The sequence below is a fragment of the Somniosus microcephalus genome, unplaced genomic scaffold, assembly GCF_052327205.1.
Source record: "Somniosus microcephalus isolate GS21.2 unplaced genomic scaffold, FLI_Smic_1.0 unresolved_chr6, whole genome shotgun sequence".
Taxonomy (NCBI): domain Eukaryota; kingdom Metazoa; phylum Chordata; class Chondrichthyes; order Squaliformes; family Somniosidae; genus Somniosus; species Somniosus microcephalus.
In genome coordinates this window covers 50,667,319-50,691,152 of record NW_028225184.1, presented here as the reverse complement: position 1 = coordinate 50,691,152, position 23,834 = coordinate 50,667,319, and the positions used below count along the sequence as shown (strand labels likewise).

The 23,834-nt window shown below is 42.7% G+C and overlaps 1 protein-coding gene across 1 annotated transcript in view; it reads right to left on the bottom strand.

Moving 5' to 3' along the window:
- Positions 1 to 428: 428 nt before the first annotated feature.
- Positions 429 to 23,834, bottom strand: part of LOC147087289 (Fc receptor-like protein 5) — a 34,875-nt gene continuing 11,469 nt past the window's right edge. The window contains 6 exon segments of the mRNA XM_085978146.1: positions 429 to 608; positions 2,390 to 2,556; positions 6,129 to 6,344; positions 6,347 to 6,424; positions 7,884 to 8,174; positions 10,765 to 11,058. Of these exon segments, the coding sequence (XP_085834272.1) occupies positions 429 to 608; positions 2,390 to 2,556; positions 6,129 to 6,344; positions 6,347 to 6,424; positions 7,884 to 8,174; positions 10,765 to 11,058 (1,226 nt within the window).

The following is a 23,834-nucleotide window of genomic DNA, read 5'->3' as shown; positions in this document are numbered from 1 at the left end:
ATGGAGAGCAGAAGGAAGTCTATGATTTTACTCTTTGCCATATCCGGCAACTTCATACTGCTGTGGTTAGCAAATGTTACAAATTTCTTATCTTATATAACTGCAGGAATAGATAATTCCACCAGCTCTTTATATAACCTTCGACAGGTCGGTTATATGCTGCAGAATTTAAGTTGTTGCACAAACACATTTATTTATGTGGTGACCCAGTCCAAGTTCAGAGAGCAGTTCAAGAGCGTGGTGAAATATCCGGTTACCTCAATTATACAATTAATTAAGAATCAGAACAACTGAGCGCCGCCCAGAGGCGGGTCCCAGTGTTTCCAGCCCAGGAATGTCATATTTAGGCACATAATTCCTTCAACTGAATTACACATAGGATCGCTGGTGATCTGGAAATAAAACCAGCGGCGGGGCAAGCAATGTTTTTAGGACAGGGCACCAATTCTGACTGACAGTTCCAGCATTGTCTTTTGGGACAGGACCACTAGTTTGTTGCATTCTGTCTGAGCTCTTCTGTAAAGAGTCACTTCAGCTATTAAGTGCAGCGATTTACTTGCAGCTTGTGGACTAAGAGCCTCGTCAGTAAGTGGGCAGACGGAGCAGAGCTGCCGACCAGAGGATTACATTACATCGATTATACAGCTAAAAAATCGCCATTCGACACAACTATTCTGTGCTGGTGCTTATGCTCCACACGATTCTCCTCCCATTGCAACTACCTCACCTCAGCATTTCAAGATTTCTTTCTATTCCCTTTTCTCTCATGTGCTCGTCTAATTGTCCTTTCATAACATCGAAGCTATTTGCCTCGACTACTTCCTGTGGTAGTGAAGTCCACATTCTAACCACTCTCTGAGAAATTAAATTGCTCCTTATTTATCTATTGCATTTATTAGTAACTACCTTGTATGTTTGGCCTCTAGGTAAGATTCTCCCACAAGTGGAAACGTTCTCTCCACATCCATTCTTAATTTTCCCACCTATCATTGGATTGTTATGTCCGTGTAATAATAAAAAAGTTACATACATTACATGGATCATCAGTAAATTTGGCCAGATTACACTCGGTCCCTTCATCCAAGTCATTAATATAGATTGTTATCAGCTGAGGCCTCAGCACTGATCCAGGTGGCACCCCACTTGTTTCAGTTAGCCAATCTGAAAATTACCCATTTATCCCGAATCTCTGTTTCTGATTAGTTAGCCAATCCTCTATCCATGCTAACATATCACCCCAAACCCCATGAGCTCTTATCTTGTGCAGTACCTTTTTATGTGGCACCTTATTGAATGCTGTCTGCAAATCTAAATACACGACATCTACTGGTTCCCCTTTATACACCCTGCTCGATACATCCTCAAAGAACTCTAGCAAATTTGTGTAACATGACTTCCCTTTCAAAAAACCATGCTGAAGCTGCTTGACTGTATTATGATATTCTAAATGTCCTGCTACTACTTCCTTAATAATGGACTTCAACATTTTCCCAGTGACAGATGTTAGGCTAACTGGTCTATAGTTTTCTGCTTTCTGTCCCCCTCCTTGCTTGATTAGGGGTGCTACATTTGCGGTTTTCCAATCTGCTGGGATCTCTCTAGAATGCAGGGAATTTTCGTAGATTACAGCCAATGCATCCACTAGCTCTGCAATCACTTCCTTTAAGACCGTAGGATGCAGGCCATCAGTCCAGGTGACTTGTCCACATTTAGTCACATAATTTTGCCTAGTACTTTTTCTCTCGAGTGTAGTGATAGTTTTAATCTCCCCCTCTCCCTATAGTCCTTCATTATTTATTATTATTGGGATGCTTTTAGAGTCTTCTACCTTGAAGACCGATACAACATATTTGTTCAAAGCCTCTGCCATTTCGCTGTTTCCCATTATTAATTATGCTGTCTCATCCTCTAAGGGACCAACTTTTAAATTGGTTAATCACTTCCTTTTTATATACCTGTAGAATCTCTTACTGGCTGTTTCTATATTTCTTGCTAGTTTACTCCCATAATCTATCTTCTCACTCTATTATTTTTTAAGTCGTCCTTTGCTGGTTTCTAAAAATGTCCCAGTCCTCTGGCCTATCACTAACCCTCGCATCATTGCATGCCTTTGTTTTCAATGTGAAACCATCCTTAACTTCCTCAGTAAGACACGGAGTCTTTATTTATCTCTGCAATATATCTTTGCTGAGTTTAATGAAATAGCCACTAAAATGCCTACCACTGCTTATCTACCATCTTACCGTTTAATCTATTTCCCCAGTCCAATTTAGCCGATTTTCAGCAACGGAACAAATTTTTATCACAGCGTCGACATATAATAATGCAAAAATTAATACTTAATTACAGCACGGTGTTAAAAGCAAAATCTCTTCCTTTCTGACCTTACTCTGGAATGAAATATTCGGGCAATCAGCAATTCTTCAAACGGACCTTCACGCTGTTTCTTTGCCTTTATCAGATTGCACTCTATTCCCAGGATAATCACAGTTCCAAGCAAGATAAATACAGCGAGACACAAACGAATTGGGATTGAAGAAGATGTTAAGTAAGATCCTAGAAGATTATAGCAAGAGAGAATTTTAATGGGAAAATCTCCCCTTTTCCACGTCAAACACAAATACAGAGTCACTCTGTAATCATATCTAACCTTCGCCTGGCAAGTATGGAACAATCGTGATATTCTCATTCAGCATAGATTATCAGGGACAGACTTGCTCTGCGATGAATGTAATCGCCCGACTATTGTCTGTGTCTTCGCCATAAAAAAACTTGAGCTCATCCAAAACACTGTTTCCTTTATCCTAACTCAGTCCATGACCCTTTCACCCCTGTGCTCGCTGACCTCCATTGGCTCCGGTTCAGACAACGCCACAATTTTAAAACGTTATTTCTTGATTTCAAGACCCTCCATGGACCTCACCCCCTCCCTATCTCTGTAACCTCCTCCAGTCCTCCAACTCTCATCCTCCTGTTCAAATCCACCGTGGACCTCGCCATGTCCCTATCTCTGTAACCTCCTCCAGCCGTACAATTTGCATCCTCCGTTCAAATCCCTCCATGTCCCTCGCCCTCTCCTCATCTCTAGAACGTCCTCCAGCACTACAATTCTCGTCCTCCTGTTCAAATCTATCCATGGCCCCTCGCCCCCTCCCTATCTCTGTAAACTCCGCCAGCCCTACAATTCTCATCCTCCTGTTCAAATCCCTCCATGGACCTCGCCACCTCTCTATCTCTGTAACCTCCTGCAGCCCTACAATTCGCATCCTCCTGTTCAAATCCGTTCATGTCCCTCGCCCCCTCCCTATCTCTATAACCTCCTCCAGCAGTACAATTCTCATCATCCTGTTCAAATCTCTCCATGGCCCCTCGCCCACTCCCTATCTCTGTAACCTCCTCCAGCCTCTACAATTCTCGTCCTCCTGTTCAAATCCCTCCATGGCCCTCACCCCTCCATATCTCTGTAACCTCCTACAGCCCCAACAATTCGCATCCTCCTGTTCAAATCCCTCCATGTCCCTTGCCCCTACCCTATCTCCATAACCTCCTCCAGCACTACAATTCTCATCCTCCTGTTCAAATCTCTCCATGGCCCCTCGCCACCTACCTATCTCTGTAACCTCCTCCAGCCCTACAATTCTCATCCTCCTGTTCAAAACTCTCCCTGGCCCTCGCCCCCTCCCTATCTCTGTAACCTCCTATGGCCCTACAATACTCATCCTCCTGTTCTAATCCCTCCCTGGCCCTCGCCCCCTCCTCATCTCTATAACCTCCTCCAGCCCCTGCAATTCTCAATCTCGCCTTCAAATCCCTCCATGGACCTCGCGTCACCCTAGCGCTGTAACCACCTCCTTCTTCCCTTCAACTATCCGATATCTGTGCCCAGCTCCAATTCTGACCTCTTTCACATCCTCGATTTTATTTGCTGCACCAATGGGGGGCCGTGCTTTCAGCTGCCTGTGCCCTAAGCTTTGGAATTCCCTCCATAAACCTCTCTGACTCTCTAGCACTCTTTCCTCATTTTAAGACGCTGGTTAAAACCTAGCTCTTTGACCAGGCTTTTGGTCATCTGACCACGTTCTCCTTATGTTGGTCGGTATCATATTTTTTGATCATTGTTCTTGTCAAGCGCCTTTGCAAGTTTTATTAGTTTAAGGCGCTATATCAATACAAGTTGTTGTTGTTGTTGTTGTCCCTGTGGATATCTGAGTTATTGGATTCTTCTTATTTGTACTGGCTACCGCTTAAAATTGATTGATTTATTACTCGTTTGATTTAACCAATTGTTAAAATCAAATGCATGACAATGTACAGAGTGAAAGACTTTCGAGCTAGATTGGCGGATATTTCCAGCAGAACACATCGATGGCACACATTCGGCAAAAAGAGTAATCACGGCATGAGGAAGGGTATGTTCTCAAAAATGCCAGTTTATTAAGCTTGATTGCTACATCTGATGAACTGGAATCTCAGGCGGAATACAGTATGGATTGTGCGGAATGTTGTGTGCGTTTATGTGTAAATTCCTATGTGTGTGAGTGTGAGAGTTTGTGCATGTGCGTGTGTGCGTGCATGTGGGTGTGAGTGTATGCGTATATGTTTGTTTGTGTGTGTCTTTGTGTGTGTGTGTGAGTGTGAGCTTGTGAGTGAGTGCATGTGTGTGAGTGTGTGTGATTGATTGTGTGTGCATTCGTGTCTTTTTATGAAGGTGTTTGTGTGTGTGAGTGCTTGTGTGTGTGAGTGACTAGGTAAGTGAGATTGTGTCTGTGTGTGTGTGGGAGTGTATATGTGCACCTGAGTGTGTTTGAGTATGTGCTTTATAATGTGTGTGAGTGTGTGTGAATCTGACAGTGTGTGAGTGAATGTAGGTGTATTTTGTGTGTTTGTAAAGATGTGTGTGTGAGTGTGTGTGACTGAGTGTCTGTGTGTGCCTGTGTGTGTGTGTGTATTTCTGTGAATGTGTGTGCGTGTGACTGTGTGAGTGAGAGTGTGTCTGAGTGTGTCTGAGTGTGTGTGTATTTGATTGTGTTTGTGTGTCTGTTTTAGAATGTATGTGAGTGTATGTGAATCTGAGTTTGTGTGTGTGAATGTGTGCATTTTTTGTGCGTAAGTGTGTGTGTGTGTGTATATGTGTGAGTGTATAAGTCTTTGTGGGTTTGCGTGTGTGTGTGTGTCTGTGTCCGATTTTCTGTTACAGAGAGCGTGTGTGTGTGCACGGGTGTGTGTGAGTGAGTGTGTGTATTGTGCGTGTGTGTCTAAGAGTGGGGATATGTGTGTGAGTGTGTGATTGTGTTTTGTGTGAGTTTGCCCGTCTCGCCGTCTGCAATGAGAATAAACTGACCTTTACAAGGCAAAGCAGTGCCGTTCTATAATTTACCGTTACGTTGTGGATACTATGGGGTAGGTTGTGAATATGATTGAAACATGCATAGGAGGACTCCAGCGATAACTGTCGAAATAATTGCCTTTTCACTAGATGGTTCTGAGTTAGGAATCATTTAGTGTAAACAGCGAGAGCGAGGAACATCTCAAAGATTGCGTTTAACTGGTGGTAATATTTAACTTGTATAATAACTGTAACATCTCCTTCAATGTTTTCTGTGTTAACTGGCTAACTGCTATTTTGGTTTACGGCAAAATGTCCCAAGAGAAATTGCAGCAACAGCTGTCATAATAAATGCAGAAACAATATCCCCAAATCTCCTATGCCTGATTTTTGCACAGTGGTTCTGTGGGAGGGCGGTTCGCCTACACATACATTTAACAGCAATTTAATACACGCCCCTCTCAAGCACATTAGGAAAAAGCATCAAATAAACAGGAAAAATCTCAGCCCGGTGTGTTACTCGGAAAATCGCAACAACAGGATGAGGGAAATTCTTTCAATCCTGTAACACATCATATCACTAGATACCGCCGAAGGTAGTGGCAACAAAGTAATGTGTGACTGATTGATTCATCAGTTGTTTCATTGATCGATTGCATGTTTAACTACTTTAAACATACATTCATTGATTCAGTGATAGATTCATTTATTCATTTATTCCTTCTTCAATCGATGAATTAAACACCTGATTCAGCCTCAATGGAAAATAAATAACTACAGTGAATGTGTGAATCTCACTCACCTCTTACAGTTATTTTTACCGGGTCACTCAGAGCCGATGATAGCTGTTTTCCCTCCACAATCCCCTTATATAGACAGATGTAATTTCCTCCTTTGGCGTGATCTATATTCCTGATGGTGAAGGTGACAGAATTGCTCCCTATAGCCGCAGGCTGGACATCCAAGTAATTTGCTTCTCCTTGCCTGTATCAGAAGAATGCGAAGCCAGGAATGTCTCGGGATTTGTACAGTTAACGGTAACATTTCCACCATTCACAGCAACACTGGAATCCGCTGATATAGTTGGTTTGGGTAGACCTGTAGTTCGAAAGGAACAAACATTGACAATCGATTCACAATGCAGTGCTGACTTATTTTTGCAATCCAAAGTATTAATGGTCTGCAATTGGGTATACAGAGCATAATTTCAAAGTTTGCAGATCACACAGACATCGCAAATATAGCGAGCAGTGAGAATGATAGTAAAACACATGAGCTGGCATAGTCAGGCTGTTGAAATGGGGAGAAACAATGCTGATTAAATTTAACACAGAGAAGTGTGATGTGAAGAACTTTGGTCGGAAGAATGAGGAGAGACAATATAAACTACAAGGTATAATTTTAACCGGGATGGAGGAAGCAAGAGACCTGACGTCTATGTAAACATGTCTTTGAAGGTGGCGGGAATGATTGAGACGGCTGTTAATAGCTCTATCAATCGATTAACAGAGAACGCAATTAAGGACGTTCTGCTCAACCTTTATACCACACATGTTATGTCCCAGCAGGAGTATTGTGTCTAATTCAGGGCGTCGCACATTAGGAAGGCTTTTAAAGCTAAGGCTAAGGGACTATTTGGACAGTTTTTTCAGAGCCGACACAGGCACGACAGACCGAATGGCCTCCTTCTGTGCTGCATCGTTTTATAATTCTCTGATTAATGGTGTTGCTGACAGTAAGGTGTCAGCTTGTGTGTCCAGGATTAATGGTTACAGAAAAGAGCTGACTGCAGAGACTCTCTCTGTGAAGATTAAACAATGTTATGTTGAAAGATGGGTGATATTTTTATATACCAGTAGAGCTTTGAATATGTCTATTAAAAGTCTCTGCTCCCTTTCACTCACCTAGTAGAGTGACTGTCATTTCGAACCACCCACTATTGACAGAGGCTCTATATTGGCATTGGTAACGCCCTCCGTGGTTTGTGGTATTAACTGATTCGCTCTGATAAGTCGAGATGTAGGGGCAGAATTGGAAATCAGGAACACAGATCGTACAGTAAAAGCCACAGCCTGCAGAACATTGGTTATATTACACGTGGAGTACAGATATTCACTAATAAATTCCAGATGGTGGCGAGATTGTGGATATCACATCTACTTGGCGTGCTTGAGGCAAATAGGGTGCATACTTTTAAGGGGTCACTGGATAAACACATGAGGGAGAAGGGAATGCAGCAATATGCAGATAGGATGAGTTGAAGTAGTGTGGTAGCAGGGTCATGTGGAGTTTAAATACCGGCTTACACCAGCTGGGCCGAATGGTCTGTTTCTGTGAAGTAAATTTTTTTTCATACTGTGTAATGCAATAATGCTTCCTTTCCACAACAGTAAATGTCGAATTTTTAAACCATTCTTCAAATACACTGTCAAGGGCTGAGCGCAGGGAGCCTCGCTGTGAAATATAAAAACTGATCATTGAAACCAGTTAGATTTATTGGTAAAATACAAAGATCATTGAATAGAAATATTAAGAATATGTATTCCTCTTCACTTACCTGCTATAATGATGATCACTGCTTCACTGATCGGGGACCATAACCACCGGCTATTGATGGAGATTCTATATTGGCACTGATAATGCCCTCCTTGGTCTGTACCGGTACCCGGGAGTGTTCCAATGTTGCTCTTTGTGACGATTTGAGGATAGTTCAGCATTTGATTACCTTTGTAAAAATAGATTTGACCGTGATCGTCTCTGTTCACCGTGCAGGTAATGGTGGCCGTCTCTCGCTCTGAGTACACCCCAGTCAGCTGATCAAGTGAGATCCCTGGTGGTGTTAGCGCATCTGTGGTAAAATAAATGGAAAGAATAAATGAAATGGGTTTCTTCATTTTTCTTGTGCCATGAAGTTTGGTAACTCATTAAAGATTGTGATGCATTAAAGGGAAATGTTAGCATCAGCAACTGAGATTCTACAAAAGGGGAATTGACTGTTGCTTAATGAAGTTGGACAGAAAATATACGAGCTGCGGAACCTGTTCCAAAATCTGTGCTGTTCATTGAAATGTCCTTCTGTGATAGCAGGAGAAGAAGGGTTGGTTTGAAATTCATATTTCTGCTAATGTATTCGAGCCATAACCTGATTAAACTGAGTGAACAACTCCAATAAACTGTGTGGATTTTCATTTCATATAAAGGAGTTCAGTGTTGCTGGGCTCTGGATTGTGGGCTTCGCTGTCAAGGCCGGCATTTAGTGCTCAACCCAGTTGCCCTTGAGAACTGGTGGTCGGCCTTCTTCTTAAACCCACTTGTGTTCCCACAATGCTGTTTGTTACGTACTTTGAGCACTTTGACCCAGTGACGATGAAGGATCGCCACATATATTTCCAAGTCAGCATGATGCGTGACTTGCAGGTGGAACTAGGAGATGATGCTCTTCAGATGCAACTGCTGCCATCGTCCCTTTTGATGATGGTGGTCGAGGGTTTTCGTGCTGCATTCGAAATGCAATCCATTCAGGGATATGGAATCCTAAAATGTACTTAAGTGAAAATATTTCGCATATCAGGATGATTTTGTAAATCGCGTTCTGCAATTTCGGTTATCTGACTGAGAATCTGTAATATGACATGACCAGCCAGTCTGGTGGTGCCTCGTGAGGTGAATATACACTCAGTGGAGTTAACAGTCCGCCAGATGAAATCATTTGCCACTAAATATTCCACTGTGGTAGTTCCAGAGGTTTAGGGAGTAAAATTGGAAATCAGGGACATAGATTGCGTGATGATAACAGACAGTCTGCAGTTCCCCTGTCAGAAGACCTGGTCTTCACATCACAAATTATCGGGTCTCTCAGCTCCATAACACAGCATTCCCTCAGTACTGAGATACAGGGGCAATCATAATCTATCATCATAGTGCACTCTATTCAATTCAATGGAGGGTATAATTGGGCGAAGTTTAAAACGGGAGGCTGATCCCTATCCACTTCTTTACCACCTGGAGGGTGTGGTTAGATTTATCCTCCATGTTTCGCCGTGGACTGTGAGCTCATGTTTTTCCTCGTGGTTGAATTCACAAAATTCAGATGCAATGGAGTATAAATTCGTCTTGTATAGTAACCCAAAACAGGCGACATCGTCAGCCCGTTTTACACATGGCCAGATTTCCATTCCCATTGCCTACAATGGAATCAGAAATCCGGTGGGTATGAATCGCGCGGACGATTTGCTTTATCTCATTTTGCGCTACCTCCCGTGATGAATTACATCCCCTTATCTCCAGTAACGCGCTTTGCTGCTAATAGGTTCACAAAGGGTGATTGCAGGGTCCAGTTTTACAGGGATCCTGTCAAGAGTTGAGAAATAAGATTAAAACCTAACCCCACTATTTATGAAAGGAGGGAGAGAGAAAGCGGGGAACTGGAGGCCTGTGAACCTGACATCAGTAGTAGGGAAAATGTTAGAATCTATTATTGAAGAATTGACAACTGAACACTTAGAAAATAATAATAGGATTGGGCAGAATCAACACGGATTCATGAAAGGGAAATCAGGTTTGACAAATCTGTTAGAGTTTATTGAGGTTTTAACTAACAGTATAGATAAGGGGGAATCAGTGTATGTGGTATATTTGGACTTTCCGAAGGCATTCGATAATGTGCCACACACTAAACAAAATTAAGGCTCATGGGATTGGGGATAATAAAATAGCATGGATTTCGGTTTGGTTAACGGACATAAAACAGAGTGTAGGAAGAAATGGATCATTTTCGGGTTGACAGGCTCCAACTAATGGGGTAACGTAAGAATCAGTGCTTTAGTCTCAGCTATTCACAATCTACAGCAATGACTTGGATGAGGAGACCAAATGTAACAAAGCCAAGTTTGCTGATGTTACAAAGCTGGTGCAACATAAGTTGTGAGGAGGATGCACGATGGTTGGATGGGGATATAGACAAGCAAAGTGAGTGGGCAGGAATGTGGAGAAATGTAAGTCTGGAACCAGGGTCCACAGTCTCAGGTTAAGGGTTTGGCCATTTCGAAATGAAATGAGGAGAAATTTCTCCACTGAGTGGATGGTGATTCTTTGGAATTCAATACCCCAGGGGGCTGTGAAGGCTCAGTCGTTGAGTATATTCAAGACAGAGGTAGATGGATTTTTGAGCATTAAGGGAATCAATGTAGATAGTGCAGGAAAGTGGAGGTGCTGTAGATGATTGCGAATGATCTTACTGAATGGTGGAGCAGGCTGGAAGGTGCAAATAGCATTTTCTGCTCCTGTCTCTTATTTTCTTATGCTTTAAAACCAATTCTGTTGTATTCCTCAGTCCTAATATTAAGCCATTAATTCAGTTACAGTGATTAAAGCATGATTTTATAAACATACCAAGTGTGCTGGAAAAAAATTACAAACCTCTGTCCCTTGTCATTCACCTGCTACAGTGACTGTCACAGACTCGCTGAGATGAGATTCTAACAACCTTTCCTTGATGAAGGTTCCATACTGGCACTGGTACCGCCCTCTTTGTTCTTTAATGGTAATCGAGATATATCCAATATTGCACTTTTTGGCAATTTGATCGGAGTACAGCCATTGAGTATCTTTGTAAAAGAAGAAGGCATAATAGCGATCATCTCCGGACATGGTGCAGGAATTGGTGACCGTCTCTCCTACTACATACACACCAGTCGGTTGATCAAGAGATATCACTGGTGTTGTTAGCGGATCTGTGGTAAAATAAATAGAAAGTACAATTAGAAATGGATCTGCGGATTTTCAGGTGCAGTGCCAGGTTGGGAACTCAATGATGATTACATTGTGTTGAAGCGCAGTTTCACATCGGATACAGAGATTCCACAAAAAGGGAGTTCGGGATTTGGTTACAAAGAAACAAAAGAAGACTTGCATTTCTATAGCGCCTTTCATGACCTCGGGACGATCCAAAGCACTTTACAGACAATTTATCAATGCCGAAGTGTAGTTGATGTTATCAGGTAGGAAATCGAATGTCGGAGCCAAAGAACCTAAATCAGCTGGAGTCCAAAGTCCGGTTTTGGGCAGGAGATTTTACTCTGGGATACCAGCGGTACAAGGAAATGGATGCTTTGAAATCCCGTGGTCAGCTGTTTTAGACCAGGTGCAGATGTGATCAGTAACAGTGAAATTCTCCATTATACCCGCACCACGACCGGTACCAGTGCAAGTATGAAACCTCCACCAAGGGAAGGCAGTTAGGAACTAATCTCAGCGCGGCTGTGACGGTCACACATTTCAAATATTTGGCCTGTTCTCTCACACTCCTGGCTTGTGCCATGTAGATGGTGGAAAGCATTTGCTGAGTAAGGACGTGAGCCATTCGCTGCAGAATTCTACGTCTCCGATCTTCTCAAGTAACGACAGTCTTTCTGTGGATGGGAAATTGGAGTTGATATTTTTGTTGGCGAATTTGGAGGTGATTTTGTGAAGGTGAATTTTAAGTTGATGCTGTTCCCATGCGGTTGCTGCCCTTGTCTTTCTGGGTGTTGGAGCTCGCTCGCCTGTTTGTGAAGTGCTGCTGAAATGCAATGCAGATAGATATATGAACCTTGCTTTGTAGTTAGATTAAAATATCGTGCATAACAAAAACATATTGAATACCTCTGCACGCAGATTCTGTTCCCTGAAAGAGAAACCTCTAATGTGTCAAGGCCAGTCAATCTGGAGAGCTTCTTGAGGCGACGCTAGAGTCAGTTGAGTTTAATCCCTGGTGCCCTGCTGTCATTGTGGCACTAAACTTTGATAGTTGAGACATGTAGGGGAGGCGGATCCTTGGAACAGGTGGTCACGATTCGATTTTACACACATAATTAAATGGAAAACAAAATCAGGTGGGTCACAAAATGCGTGGTCAATCGCCATCGCCAGTTTTGTTCTACCGCAGGAGACACATTTTATTCACTTATATTGTCAGTATGTGAGAGACAAGCAAAGATATCTGATTTTCTTAGAGTGTAAGAAATTGAATCTTACCCACCACCATTCCCTTAACGGTATCACTTGGCTCTGAGGTTATCTGCCTCTCTTACACTGTTTCCTATACATACAGGAGTAATCTTCTGAACCGGTCCCCACCCTGTCCGTGATGCCAAAGCTGACCGCAGACTGTGTCTGTTTTGATTGGTTCATTTTGGCCTCTATACAATTAGAAAGAGCTCCCTGAATTTGGAGACCAGGCTCCACAGGTAACTCTGACCATCTCCCTCTTCACAAATAATTTCTCTTGACGGTTTAGAGATATTGATGGTTTGTGAGGATAATCTGTGAGGATAACAAGGAATTGCTTTAATGTTAAAACCATGAACCCAGTGGGAGGGATTGGGTCCGCCGTCCGCTTTTCACCCAGGGCTATTTTAATCTCCACGAAATTAAATGAAAGTAAATTCCGACAGGTTGTGAAACGATCAGCCGGCCTGATTTTAGGCTGCACTAAAATCAATGGCGGGTAAAATCGGGCGGAGTGTAAAACGAAAGACCGGCCCAAAACCAGCGCTTTCCCACTTGGTGGATTTGGTCACAATTACTCACAAAGTTAAATGTCTCTGAACTAATTCTAACAAATAGGTATTATAATATTATATCTTAATTACTGTGAAGAAGTAAAACCCTCGATGCAATCATTTCATTTCCGCACTAATTATTTCACGATTCATTATCACTTCTCGCTGTCGAGTGTATGTGATTCGGTCTGCAATACAAATTACAATGGTGAACGGATGTATTTCAGACTAGAGATGAATGCTGTAGAGTCCGCCTGGGGCGGTATTAGGAACATTGCTTTCATGGTTACATATATAGGAGATGGACTTTGTTACATAAAGCATAATTTCAAATTTTATGGATGATACAAAACTTGTGAAAGTAGTAAATACTGAGCAGGATAGTAGCAGTCTTCAGGAGGACATAAACAGACTGGTGAAATGTGCAGCACATGGATGATGCAATTTATAGCAGGTAAGTGTGAAGGGATGCAATTTGTGAGGAGTGGCATTGAGAGGCAGAATAATCCAAGTGGTAATATTTTGAGAGTGGTTTTAGCGCAGAGACCCCTGGGAGTGAATATTCACATGTCTTTGAAGGTGACAGAGTAGGCTATTAAGGCCGTTAAGAAAGCAGAAGTAATACCGGCTTTTTCAATAGGGGCATTGAATATAAAAACGAGAAAATCATGCTAAACATTTAGAAAGCACTGACTTGCTCTCATCTGGAGTATTGTGCAATGTTCTGGGCACCAAACTTTAAGAAGGATGTGAAGGAGTTGCACAGGCTAAAGTGGAGGTTTACCAGGATGATACGGGGTGAGGGGTTTCAGTTATGTGGAGAGATTGGAGAAGCTGCGATTATGCAGAGAAGGTTAAGGGGGAACCTAATTGGTTTATTGTAAATTAAGAGGGGTATGATAGAGCAAATAGGGAGAATCTGTTTCGTCTGGCAACTGCGTCCATAACCAGAGGTCAGAGACTTAAAATAATTGGGAAAGGAACAAGCAGGGACCTGCGGAGAGTTTCTTCGCACAGATGATTTTAATTTTGGAAAAGCACTATGTGAAAAGGTGCTGCTAACAGCTTCCACTGGAATACACAAGATTCACTTGGACATGAACTTGAAGGGCACTAACTTTCAGCTTTAGATTAAGACGCTGGGGTGTGGGATTGAATTGTACAGCTCTTTCAAGCAGCCTTCACAGACACGACGAGTGAAGTGGCCTACTTCTGTTTCTGAGAGATTGTATCATGCTATGAATTTATGCTCTACCGAAGTAGAAAGGGAGTAATGTTCGTCGTCTGCTTTTGTGATGGCATTGTTCACCCAGAGAAGGCGCTAATGCACGTTTCCGGGCATCTAAAGTCGCAACCAAATGGTGGGATAACACATCGAAACTAGTGGAGAAACATTTCAGTATTTTGTGTCTTTGTGATATGCTAAGTTCAGGGCAGTAAAGTGAAAGGGAAGCGATTGGCTATGATCAGTGTGTATCACTCCCTCATCTCTCAGTCAAATGATTGTGGGTTCGAGCCCCATTCCAAACACTGGAGCTCAGAATCTGGGCCGACACGCCCAGTGCAGCTCTGAGGGAATGATGCACTCTGGAGATAGCGAACCTTGGATGAGACTTTAAACCGAGGTCCTTAACTTCCCCGCAGGTAAATGGTAAATATTCCCTGACTCTTTCGGAAGAGCAGGGAGGCACCTGTGTTCTCTTTTGTCCAGGGAGCAGGAGGTCGTGTTCGTGCACAAGAGGGCATGAGAGGAGATGGGAGATAAATAAAATGCAATTCAAGTCTAGGGCAGGGTGAGCGGGCTAAGGGGATGCTTTCTGCTGCAGGGCACGGGAAGAAGTTGAAGGAGCAGAGGCAGCTGAGTGAATGACCTTAGGAATAGAGGAGTGTGCTGAGATGACAAGTTTTAGGGGAGGTTGGTGAGTTTGGGTATTAGAGGAGGGAGAAGTTTAGGAACACAGCCGAGTTCCGAACACACGGGGTGGAGAGAGAAGCTAACATGGGAATTGAAACCACTGAGGACAAGGAGTCGCTCAATGAACAGGCACTGGGATGAAAGAGTGAAAGCATATCTTAGTAAGTGACTTGGATGGAACTGGCGTTTGGTAGTCAACTATGTCTTGTGGAGAGAAAGGAAGAGTGGATCATGTTGAGGCAGTGAAAGTAAGTGTAGGTAACAGAGGAGCAAGAGCAGAGTCTGTGTTGAGATTTGGTGATTAGGGCCACAGTGCTACCACAGGTGGTAGAATGTGTAAGCACGTAGGGAAGCTTCAGCGAGGTTGAAGATGTTGCCATTGTGAGCCAAGTCTCAGGCAAAGCCAATAGATAAAAGCAATCCCACAATCACCCACATGGATGGCAAGTGCATTCTTTGTGAGTAATGCATAATACTGCAGCACAGAAACAGGTCAGTCGACCCAATAAGTCCATGTCTGTGGCTGTGCTCCACACGAACCTCCTCCCGCCCTCTTCTTCTGACCCAATCAACATATCCTTCTCCTCAACTAGCGAGTTCCATATTCTAACTACTCTCTGGCTAAAGAGGTTTTTCCTGGATTCCCTATTACATTAATCAATAACGATCCCATATTGAAGGACCTTAGATCTGGTCTCCCGCAGAAGTGGAAACATTTTCTCTACAACTGCCCTATCGAACCCTTTCATAATCCTAAAGACCTCTATCACATCATCCCTCAGTCTTCACATACCTAGAGAAAAGATCCCGAGCCTTTTCAAACTTTTCTTATAGTTACAGTAATTCAGTTCTGACATCATCATAGTAAATATACATTGCACCTTCTCCAGTTCCTCTATTTCCAGTTTATAATATGGAGACCAGAACTGTTGAAAATATTCCAAGTGTGCTCTGCCTTCACAAATGAATCGCATGGTATTCTTTGTTTTGTTATGTCTTTATTAACTTGCATCTCAAATTTTAGCGATTTGTGCCCTGTACCCCCACATTCCTCTGCTCTTCTCCGCCATTGAGACAATTCGTTTCTAAGTAGTTAGTGGTATCCTGATTTCACTTACATATGTTGGTCCACTTATATCCTTCCACTTCACACTTTGTACATATATATACATAATAGTGAATAATCAATCCGGATGGAAACTTGTAGTGGCGCTGGTTCACACATTGAAGAATCCAAGGGGATAGCGGAGAATTACTTGACTGGGAAGGATAAATAGATTGTGAGATTAGGCTTCAACAAGAGTGATGGGTGTGGAGATCAGCAACACAGAAGGTGCGAGAGTTGGTGTGGCTGCTCGTATCAAAAGATTGACAGAGCTCTCGATGGACCTTTCAGATAATGCTAGGAGAGGCACAGAAGGTCGCTGTGGATTGTTCACCAATAATTCAATCGTACAAATTAAGGAGAGTGGAATGTCAGGGAAGCTGGATAAAAGGGACTTGGGTTGTTAAAAGTATACACAGGTTAGATCAAAATAAGTCATCGTAATATTAAGTAAAGCATTTTTCCGGTAAAGTGCATGGAGTTGAAGACAACTTAGTGACATTGGTTGTGCATTGATTAGCAGTTAGGAAACATAGAGCGGCGATAATGGATCTGTAATCTAATTGGCAGGAAGTGACACGTGGTGTTCCCAGGATTCAGTAATGCGGTCTCAGATTCTAACTGCATTGATCTATGAGTTACAGGAATGAATAAAGTTCCATATATCCAACTTCACTGATGGCACTAAGCTGGGAGGCACTGTAAATTCTGGAGATAGCAGCATAATGTTGTAAAGGGACATTGCAAGATTAATGAGTGGGCACAACTCTGGGCAAAGTAGTTCAGTGTCAGGGACTGTTTGGTCAACCAACTTGGAGCTAAGCAAGATATATATTCCACCTCGAATGCTGTGAGCACTTTAGCAAACCACACCAGAATTAAGTTGTGGAGATGCCGGTGGTGGACTGGGGTGAACAAATGTAAGAAGTCACACAACACCAGGTTATAGTCCAACAGCTTTATTTGAAATCACAAGCTTTCGGAGCGCTGCTACTTCGTCAGGTGAAGTGGAGAGGTGCATAAAGACACAGCTTATATAGTCTCTGACTACATTTGTTCACACCAGAATTAAGATATAGAAATATAGGATTTGAACTAGGCCATTCAGCCTCTCGAGCCTGTTTCTGCCATTCAGTTCGATCATTGCTGATCGGTACCGTAACTCCATCTACCCACCTTGGTTTTGTAACTGTTATTATCCTTCCTTATTAAAAATCTATCAATTTCAGTTTTGAAGTTTTCAATTGACCTATCCTCAACAGAATTTTGGGTGAGAGTTCAAGGTTTTCACTACCCTTTGTGTGAAGACGTGCTTCCTGGCATCACCTTTGAAGGGCCTAACACTAATTTAATGTTATGCACCCTTGTTCTGTACTCTCCCACCAGACGAAATAGGTCATTTCTTTCTATCAGATTAATTCATGTAATCATCTTAAACAACTCAATTAGATCACATCTTAACCTTCTGTACTAGAAGAAAAGCAAGTCAAGATTATAGAACCGCTCATGATAATTGAAGCCTTTCTGACCCAGTTTAATTCTGGTGAATCAGCACTTCAACCCCTCCAAAGCCAATGGGGCAAACTTTGCGGTGTGAATGACGGCGCACTCTGAGAGCACTCCATCATACCGCCTTTGAAATTTACCGCAAGTTCGGGATTTCCACATGTGCTTGCGCATGCGCTAAATCCCAAACTAGTGATCTGTCAAGTTTTGCCTTAACAGTTGATCGACACCAACGGGGAAATATTAATTACTGGTGCAGATTTGGGCTAATTACCAACTGCCCAGCCATTGCTTCCAAAAATGTTACGGTCAGTGAAAGCAGGCGCAGGAGCGTGTGTCACATCTTAAAAGATCTGTTTGTGTACATTGTGATGTTTTGGTAGAGGAGACCTTTTTGTCGGTCGCGTGTCATTTTACTTTTTTGGGAAGTTGTTTAAGAAAGTTAAACAAAGTGAACTTCTATCAGATTTCATTGACCAATTCTGTTCTTTGAAATGAAAAAAGAACATAACAACCAATATAATGCCTCTATAACGTGCAGAGCTGATTTATTTAATACCAGTCTAAAAAAGTTCTGAAAAATATATTTTAATCCTGAAAATTAACATTGGAAATCTGGCTGGGAATCTCTTTCTGAAAATCAACAGCACTACCTGTGGGAGATATAAAACATTGTTATACTTCTTCTGCGTGTCAAAACAGGAGGTTATATAGATAGGGACTAATAGATTGTGTTTTCGATGAAAAAAAGTAAAACAAACGGCTGATATATAAAATAGTCCAAGCACCAGTTAGTTAAATGTTTTCAGAAGTTTTAGATGTTTGGAAACTTTTTTGTAAATGTAATTACAATGGAAGAGACTGGAAGAGGTTAATGTGGGCGTGGCTTTGTTTTCACTGCTTTTGTGGGCGTGTCTTCCCTTACTCTTTGGCTGTCGGCTGCACTCCTGGCCTTAGTGATGTCATATGCTGCGCACATGTCTCCATTCTCTGCAGCTCCATCAATTCTGACCGCAATTTTTGGCCATCATATCTTTGCTATGGTGCGATACGCAGAACTGAATAATGTTCCACTAGACGGGGTCTATCATAGAAACATAGAAAAATGGAAGCAGGAGTAGGCCATTCGTTCCTTCGAGGCTGCTCCGCCATTCAATCTGATCATGTCTGATCTTCTAACTCCATACCATATTCCTGCTCTCTACCCATACCCATTGATGCCTTTTGTGTCTAGAGATCTATCTACTTCTTAAATACATTCAGTGACTGGGCCTCCACAGCCTTCTGTGGTAGAGAATTCCAGAGGTTCACCACCCTCTGAGTAAAGATATTTCTCCTTATCCCAGTTCTAATTGTCCTACCCGTATCCTCAGACTTTGACCCCTCGTTCTAGACCACCCAGCCAATGGAAACATCCTCCCTGCACCCAGTCTGTCTAAGCCTGTCAGAATTTTATACGTTTCAGTGAGATTCCCTTACATTCTTCTAAGCTCTAGTGAATACACGCTTAGTCGACCCAATCTCTCGTCATACGACAGTTCTACCATGCCAGAAATCAGTGTGCTGAACCTTCGCTGCCCTCCCGCTGGGGAAAATATATCTTTTCTTAGGTAAGGAGACCAAAACTGCACGCAGTACTCCAGGTGTGGTCTCACCAAGGCCCTGTATAACTGTAGTAAGACATCCTTGCTCCTGTAATCGAACCTCTTGCAATGAATGTCAACATGCCATTTGCCTTCCTAACTGCTAGCTGCACCTGCATGTTTTCTTTCAGTCACTGGTGTACAAGGACACCCAGGTCCCTTCGTACATCAACATTTCCCAATCTATTACCATTTAAGTAATACTCTGCCTTTCTGTTTTTCATACCGAAGTGGATAACTTCACATGTATCAACGTTATACTGCACCTGCCATGTATTTGCCCACTCACTCAACTTTTCTGAATCGCCTTGAAGCCTCTTTGCATTCTCCTGACAACTCACAGTCCAATCTAGCTTTGTGTCGTCAGCAAACTTAGAAGGGGAAAACTCTGCATTGGTTGGAATCATACCTAGCTCAAAGGAAGTTGGCTGTGGTTGTTGGAGATAATTCATCTCAATCACATGACATCACTGTAGGAGTTCCTCAGGGCAGTGTCCTAGGCCCAACCATCTTCAGCTGTTTCATCATTCACCTTCCCTCCATCATAAGGTCAGAAGTGTGGATGTTCGCTGATGATTGCACACTGTTCAGCACCATTCGAGACTCGTCAGATACTGACGCAGTCCGTGTCCATATCCAGCAAGACCTGGACAACATTCAGACTTGGGCTGACCAGTGGCAAGTAACATTCGCACCACACAAGTGCCAGGCAATGACCATCTCCAACAAGCGAGACTCTAACCATCTCCCCTTGACATTCAATGGCATTACCATCGCTGAATTCCCTACTATCAACATCCTGGGGGTTACCATTGATCAGAAACTGAACTGGACCAGCCATATAAATACTGTGGCTACAAGAGCAGGCCAGAGGCTGGGAATTCTTCGGCGAGTGTCTCACCTCCTGGCTCCCCAAAGACTTTCCACCATCTACAAGGCACAAGTCAGGAGTGTGATGGAATACTCTCCACTTGCCTGGATGAGTGCAGCTCCAACAACACTCAAGAAGCTCGACACCGTTCAGGATAAAGCAACCCGCTTGATTGGCACTCCATACACCTTCAATATTCACTACCTCCACCACTGGCACACTGTGGCTGCAGTGTGTACCATCTAGAAGATGCACTGCAGCAACTCGCCAAAGCTCCTTCAACAGCGCCTTCCAAACCCGCGACCTCTACCATTTAGAAGGACAAGGGCAGCAGATGCATGGGAACATCACCACCTACTCGTTACCCACCAAGCCACACACCACCCTGATCTGGACCTGTACCGCCGTTCCTTCACTGTCTCTTGGCCAAAAACCTGGAACTCCCTCCCTAACAGCATTGTGGGTGTACCTGCACCATATGGACTGCAGTGTTTCAAGAAGTCGGCTCAACACCACCTTCTCAAGGGCAATTAGGGATGGGCACTAATTGCAGGCCTAGCCAGCCAGCGATGCCCACATCCCATCAATGAATAAAAAAAAAATGTGGGAAAATGCGAGGTGATCCACTTTGGCAGGAAAAATAAAGTGTCCTGATATCAAATCCACCATAATAACGAGATAAGTGCATTTAAAAAAAAATGATTTATTAAATATACTAATCAAACTGAAAGATGATAAAACCCCTGATCTGGATGGGTTGAATACACACATTTTAGTAGAATCTAGGGAAAAGATAGCAGAGGTATTACAACAAACATTTAATAATTCGGTTGAAAACGGTGTTGTGCCAGAGAATTTGTGGATAGCGAACGTAATACCAATATTAAAGAAGGGTCATAGAACATGTCCAGGAAATTGTAGACCAGTCAGCTTAACATTGATATTCGAAAAAAATGGAATCCTTCCAAAGGAGAAAACAGAAGAACTTCAAGAAACAAAAGATGTAGAAATGAATAGTCAGCATGGAATTCAAAAGGGAAAGTATTGGCTTGAACAACATCATTGAAATTTTTGAAGAGGTAACAGAGTGTCATTTATCTAGATTTTTAAAAGGCCTTCGATTATGTAACACATCATAGTCAGATAAAAAAGATCAGAAAATGTGGAGTCAGGGAACAAGCATCAGAATGGATAGGTAGCTGGCTTCAACACAGAACGCAGAGAGTGGGATTAAATGGAAGCTGTTCACAGTGGCAGAATTGGGTAGTGGTTTTCCACAAGGATCAATGCTGGGAGAACTGTTGTTCTCAATTTATATTTTCGATATAGATTTGAAATCAAAAACACAATTTTTAAATTTGTGGATGACACCAAATTGGTTGGGGGATAGTCAATACTGAGGAGGACTACAACAAATTACAGGATGATATTAATAAACTTGCAGAATGGGCATATAAGTGACAAGTGAACATAAACACATATAAATCTGATGTATTACGTCTTGGTAGGAAGAATAGAGAAGTCAATTATTACTTGGATGATGCGAGAATAGATGGGGTAGAAGAGCAAAGGGATCTCGGAGTACAACTACACAAATCACTAAAAGTTGCGTCACAGGTTAACAAAAAGATCAAAAAGCAAACCAAGATTAGGGTTTATTTCTAGCTGTTTAGAGTTGAAAAGTAGGGAAGTTTTGCTAAACCTGTATCGAAACTTGGATACACCACACTAACTGCGGTCAGTTCTGGTATTAAGAATATAGAGTCACTGGAGATGGTGCAAAGAAGATTTCCAATGATGATCCCAGAAATGCGAGTGTATACATAACAGGAAAGGGTGAACAGGCTGGGTCTCTTTTCTCTTGAAAAGCGAAGGTGGAGGGGTGACCAGAAAGAGGTCTTTAAATTATGAAAGATTTTGATAGATTGGATAAAGAGAGAAAGTTTCCAATTGTGGGGAAGATCATGAATAGAGGCCATTAGTAAGAGATAGCCATCAAGAAATGCAATAGCGAATTCATAAGAAACGTCGTTACCCAGCGAGTGATGAGAATGTGGAACTCGCTACCACAGGGACTGTTTGAAGCTAAAAGTATAGATGATTTAAGTGGAGGCGAGGTTAGCATATGAGGGAAAAGGGAGTAGTTGGTTAAGCTGATTGATTTTAATGAGCTAAGACGGGAGTAATCTCGAGTGAAGCATAAACGTCAGCATGGACTGGTTGGGCTGAATGGCCTGTTTCTGTGTCGTATATCGTACGTAATCCTATGTAAAGTACATCTCCTCTCAACCTTCTCTGCTCTCAACTGAACAACTCCTGCTTCTCTCATCTATCCACGTAACTGATGTCACTCACCCCTTGAATTATTCTCGTAAATCTTTTATGCACCCTCCCTAAGGCCTTCACATCCTTTCTAAACTGCGGTGCCGAAAATGAGAAATAATCGTGTTGAGGTTGAACCAGTGTTTTGTAAAGGTTCATCATAACTTCCTTGCTTTTGTACTCTATGCCACTATTTATGAAGTTTAGGGTCCAATATGAGTTTTTAACCGCTTTCTCAACCTACCCTGACACCTTCAACGATCTGTGGACATATACCCCCAGGTCTCTCTGTTTATGCACACATTTAGAATTTTTCCCTTTATTGTCTCTCATCATTCTTCCTGCCGGAATGTATGACCTCGCACTCTTCTGCATTAATATATTTGCTGCTGGTAGCGAATCTGCGGTAAAATAAATGAAAAGAACAACAGAAATGGATTTCCGCATGTTCTTGTGCCGTGAAAGGTTGGTAACTCAATTACCATTGTGGCGTGAAAAACTGAAAGGTTCGCATTGGCGATTGAGATTCTACAAAAGGGGAACTGACGGTTTCAAACAGAAGTGGGACCTAAAATAAACCAGCTAGGGATCCAGTTCCATAACTTGGGCTTATCGCTGAAATGTCCCTCTTTGATACCAAGAGAAGAAGGATTGGTTTGAAATTCACATTTCTACTAATTTTGTGGAGCCATAACCTGATTAACCGGAGTGAACAACTCCCATGAACCGTGGGGATTTCAATTTCATATGAATTGTGGTGTATGTACCTTTAAGAGCCCCAGTGTTCTGTAATGCCGGTAGTGGCCACTCGGACTATATAAGCCTGTATAGTGTCTTGTATCTTTTAGTTCAGTAAACACCTGTAAACCAACTCCTGCATTCCGTGTCTCCATCAACACACGGATACAACAGTGGCAACGAATTGGAAACCGACTTCCCTGCAATTCAGCAGCACATCAAGGAGATCGATTCCTCAGATGAAGGGCGAATAAAAAAAAAGAAGAAAAAAGCTGTGGTTTCACCAGCTAGCCGGGCTGGTGGCAGGTACTGCACTAATCCTTCCTGGGTGGCGGGCTGGGGCTTGATCAGGTGGCTCTGCAGTGGGGCCAAGCAGCGAGTCGGAAGGCGGAGGCAAACAGAGACGGAGGGAGGAGCACTCGGGAGACAGCCGGCGCTGCAAAGCAGCTCGGCGTTCGGAACAAGCAGAGGGAGGGAAAAGTCCCAGAGAGTCCGGCGGGAACGAGTCTCCAACTATTAAAAATATCTGTGTAAATAAAAACCGCAGAGAACAGCGTTGACAGCAGTGGCAGCGGCGGGAAAGCGTGGGAGGCGCCATTTTTTCTCGGCAGGGAAGAAAGGAAAGCGCGGGAGGCGCCATTTTTGATTTTCAGGATGCCTAAGACTGGCAATATTACTGCTTTCGATAGTGACATAGAGGATTGGACCACATGTGTGGAAAGAGTGGAGCTATATTGCACAGCGAATGAAGTAGAGGATGATTGAAAGGCATCGGTACTTCTAAATCTGATGGGCGCAAGGACATACGGGCTGTTACGAAACTTAATCACGCCAGCCAAACCGATGGACAAGAATTTTAAGGAGATT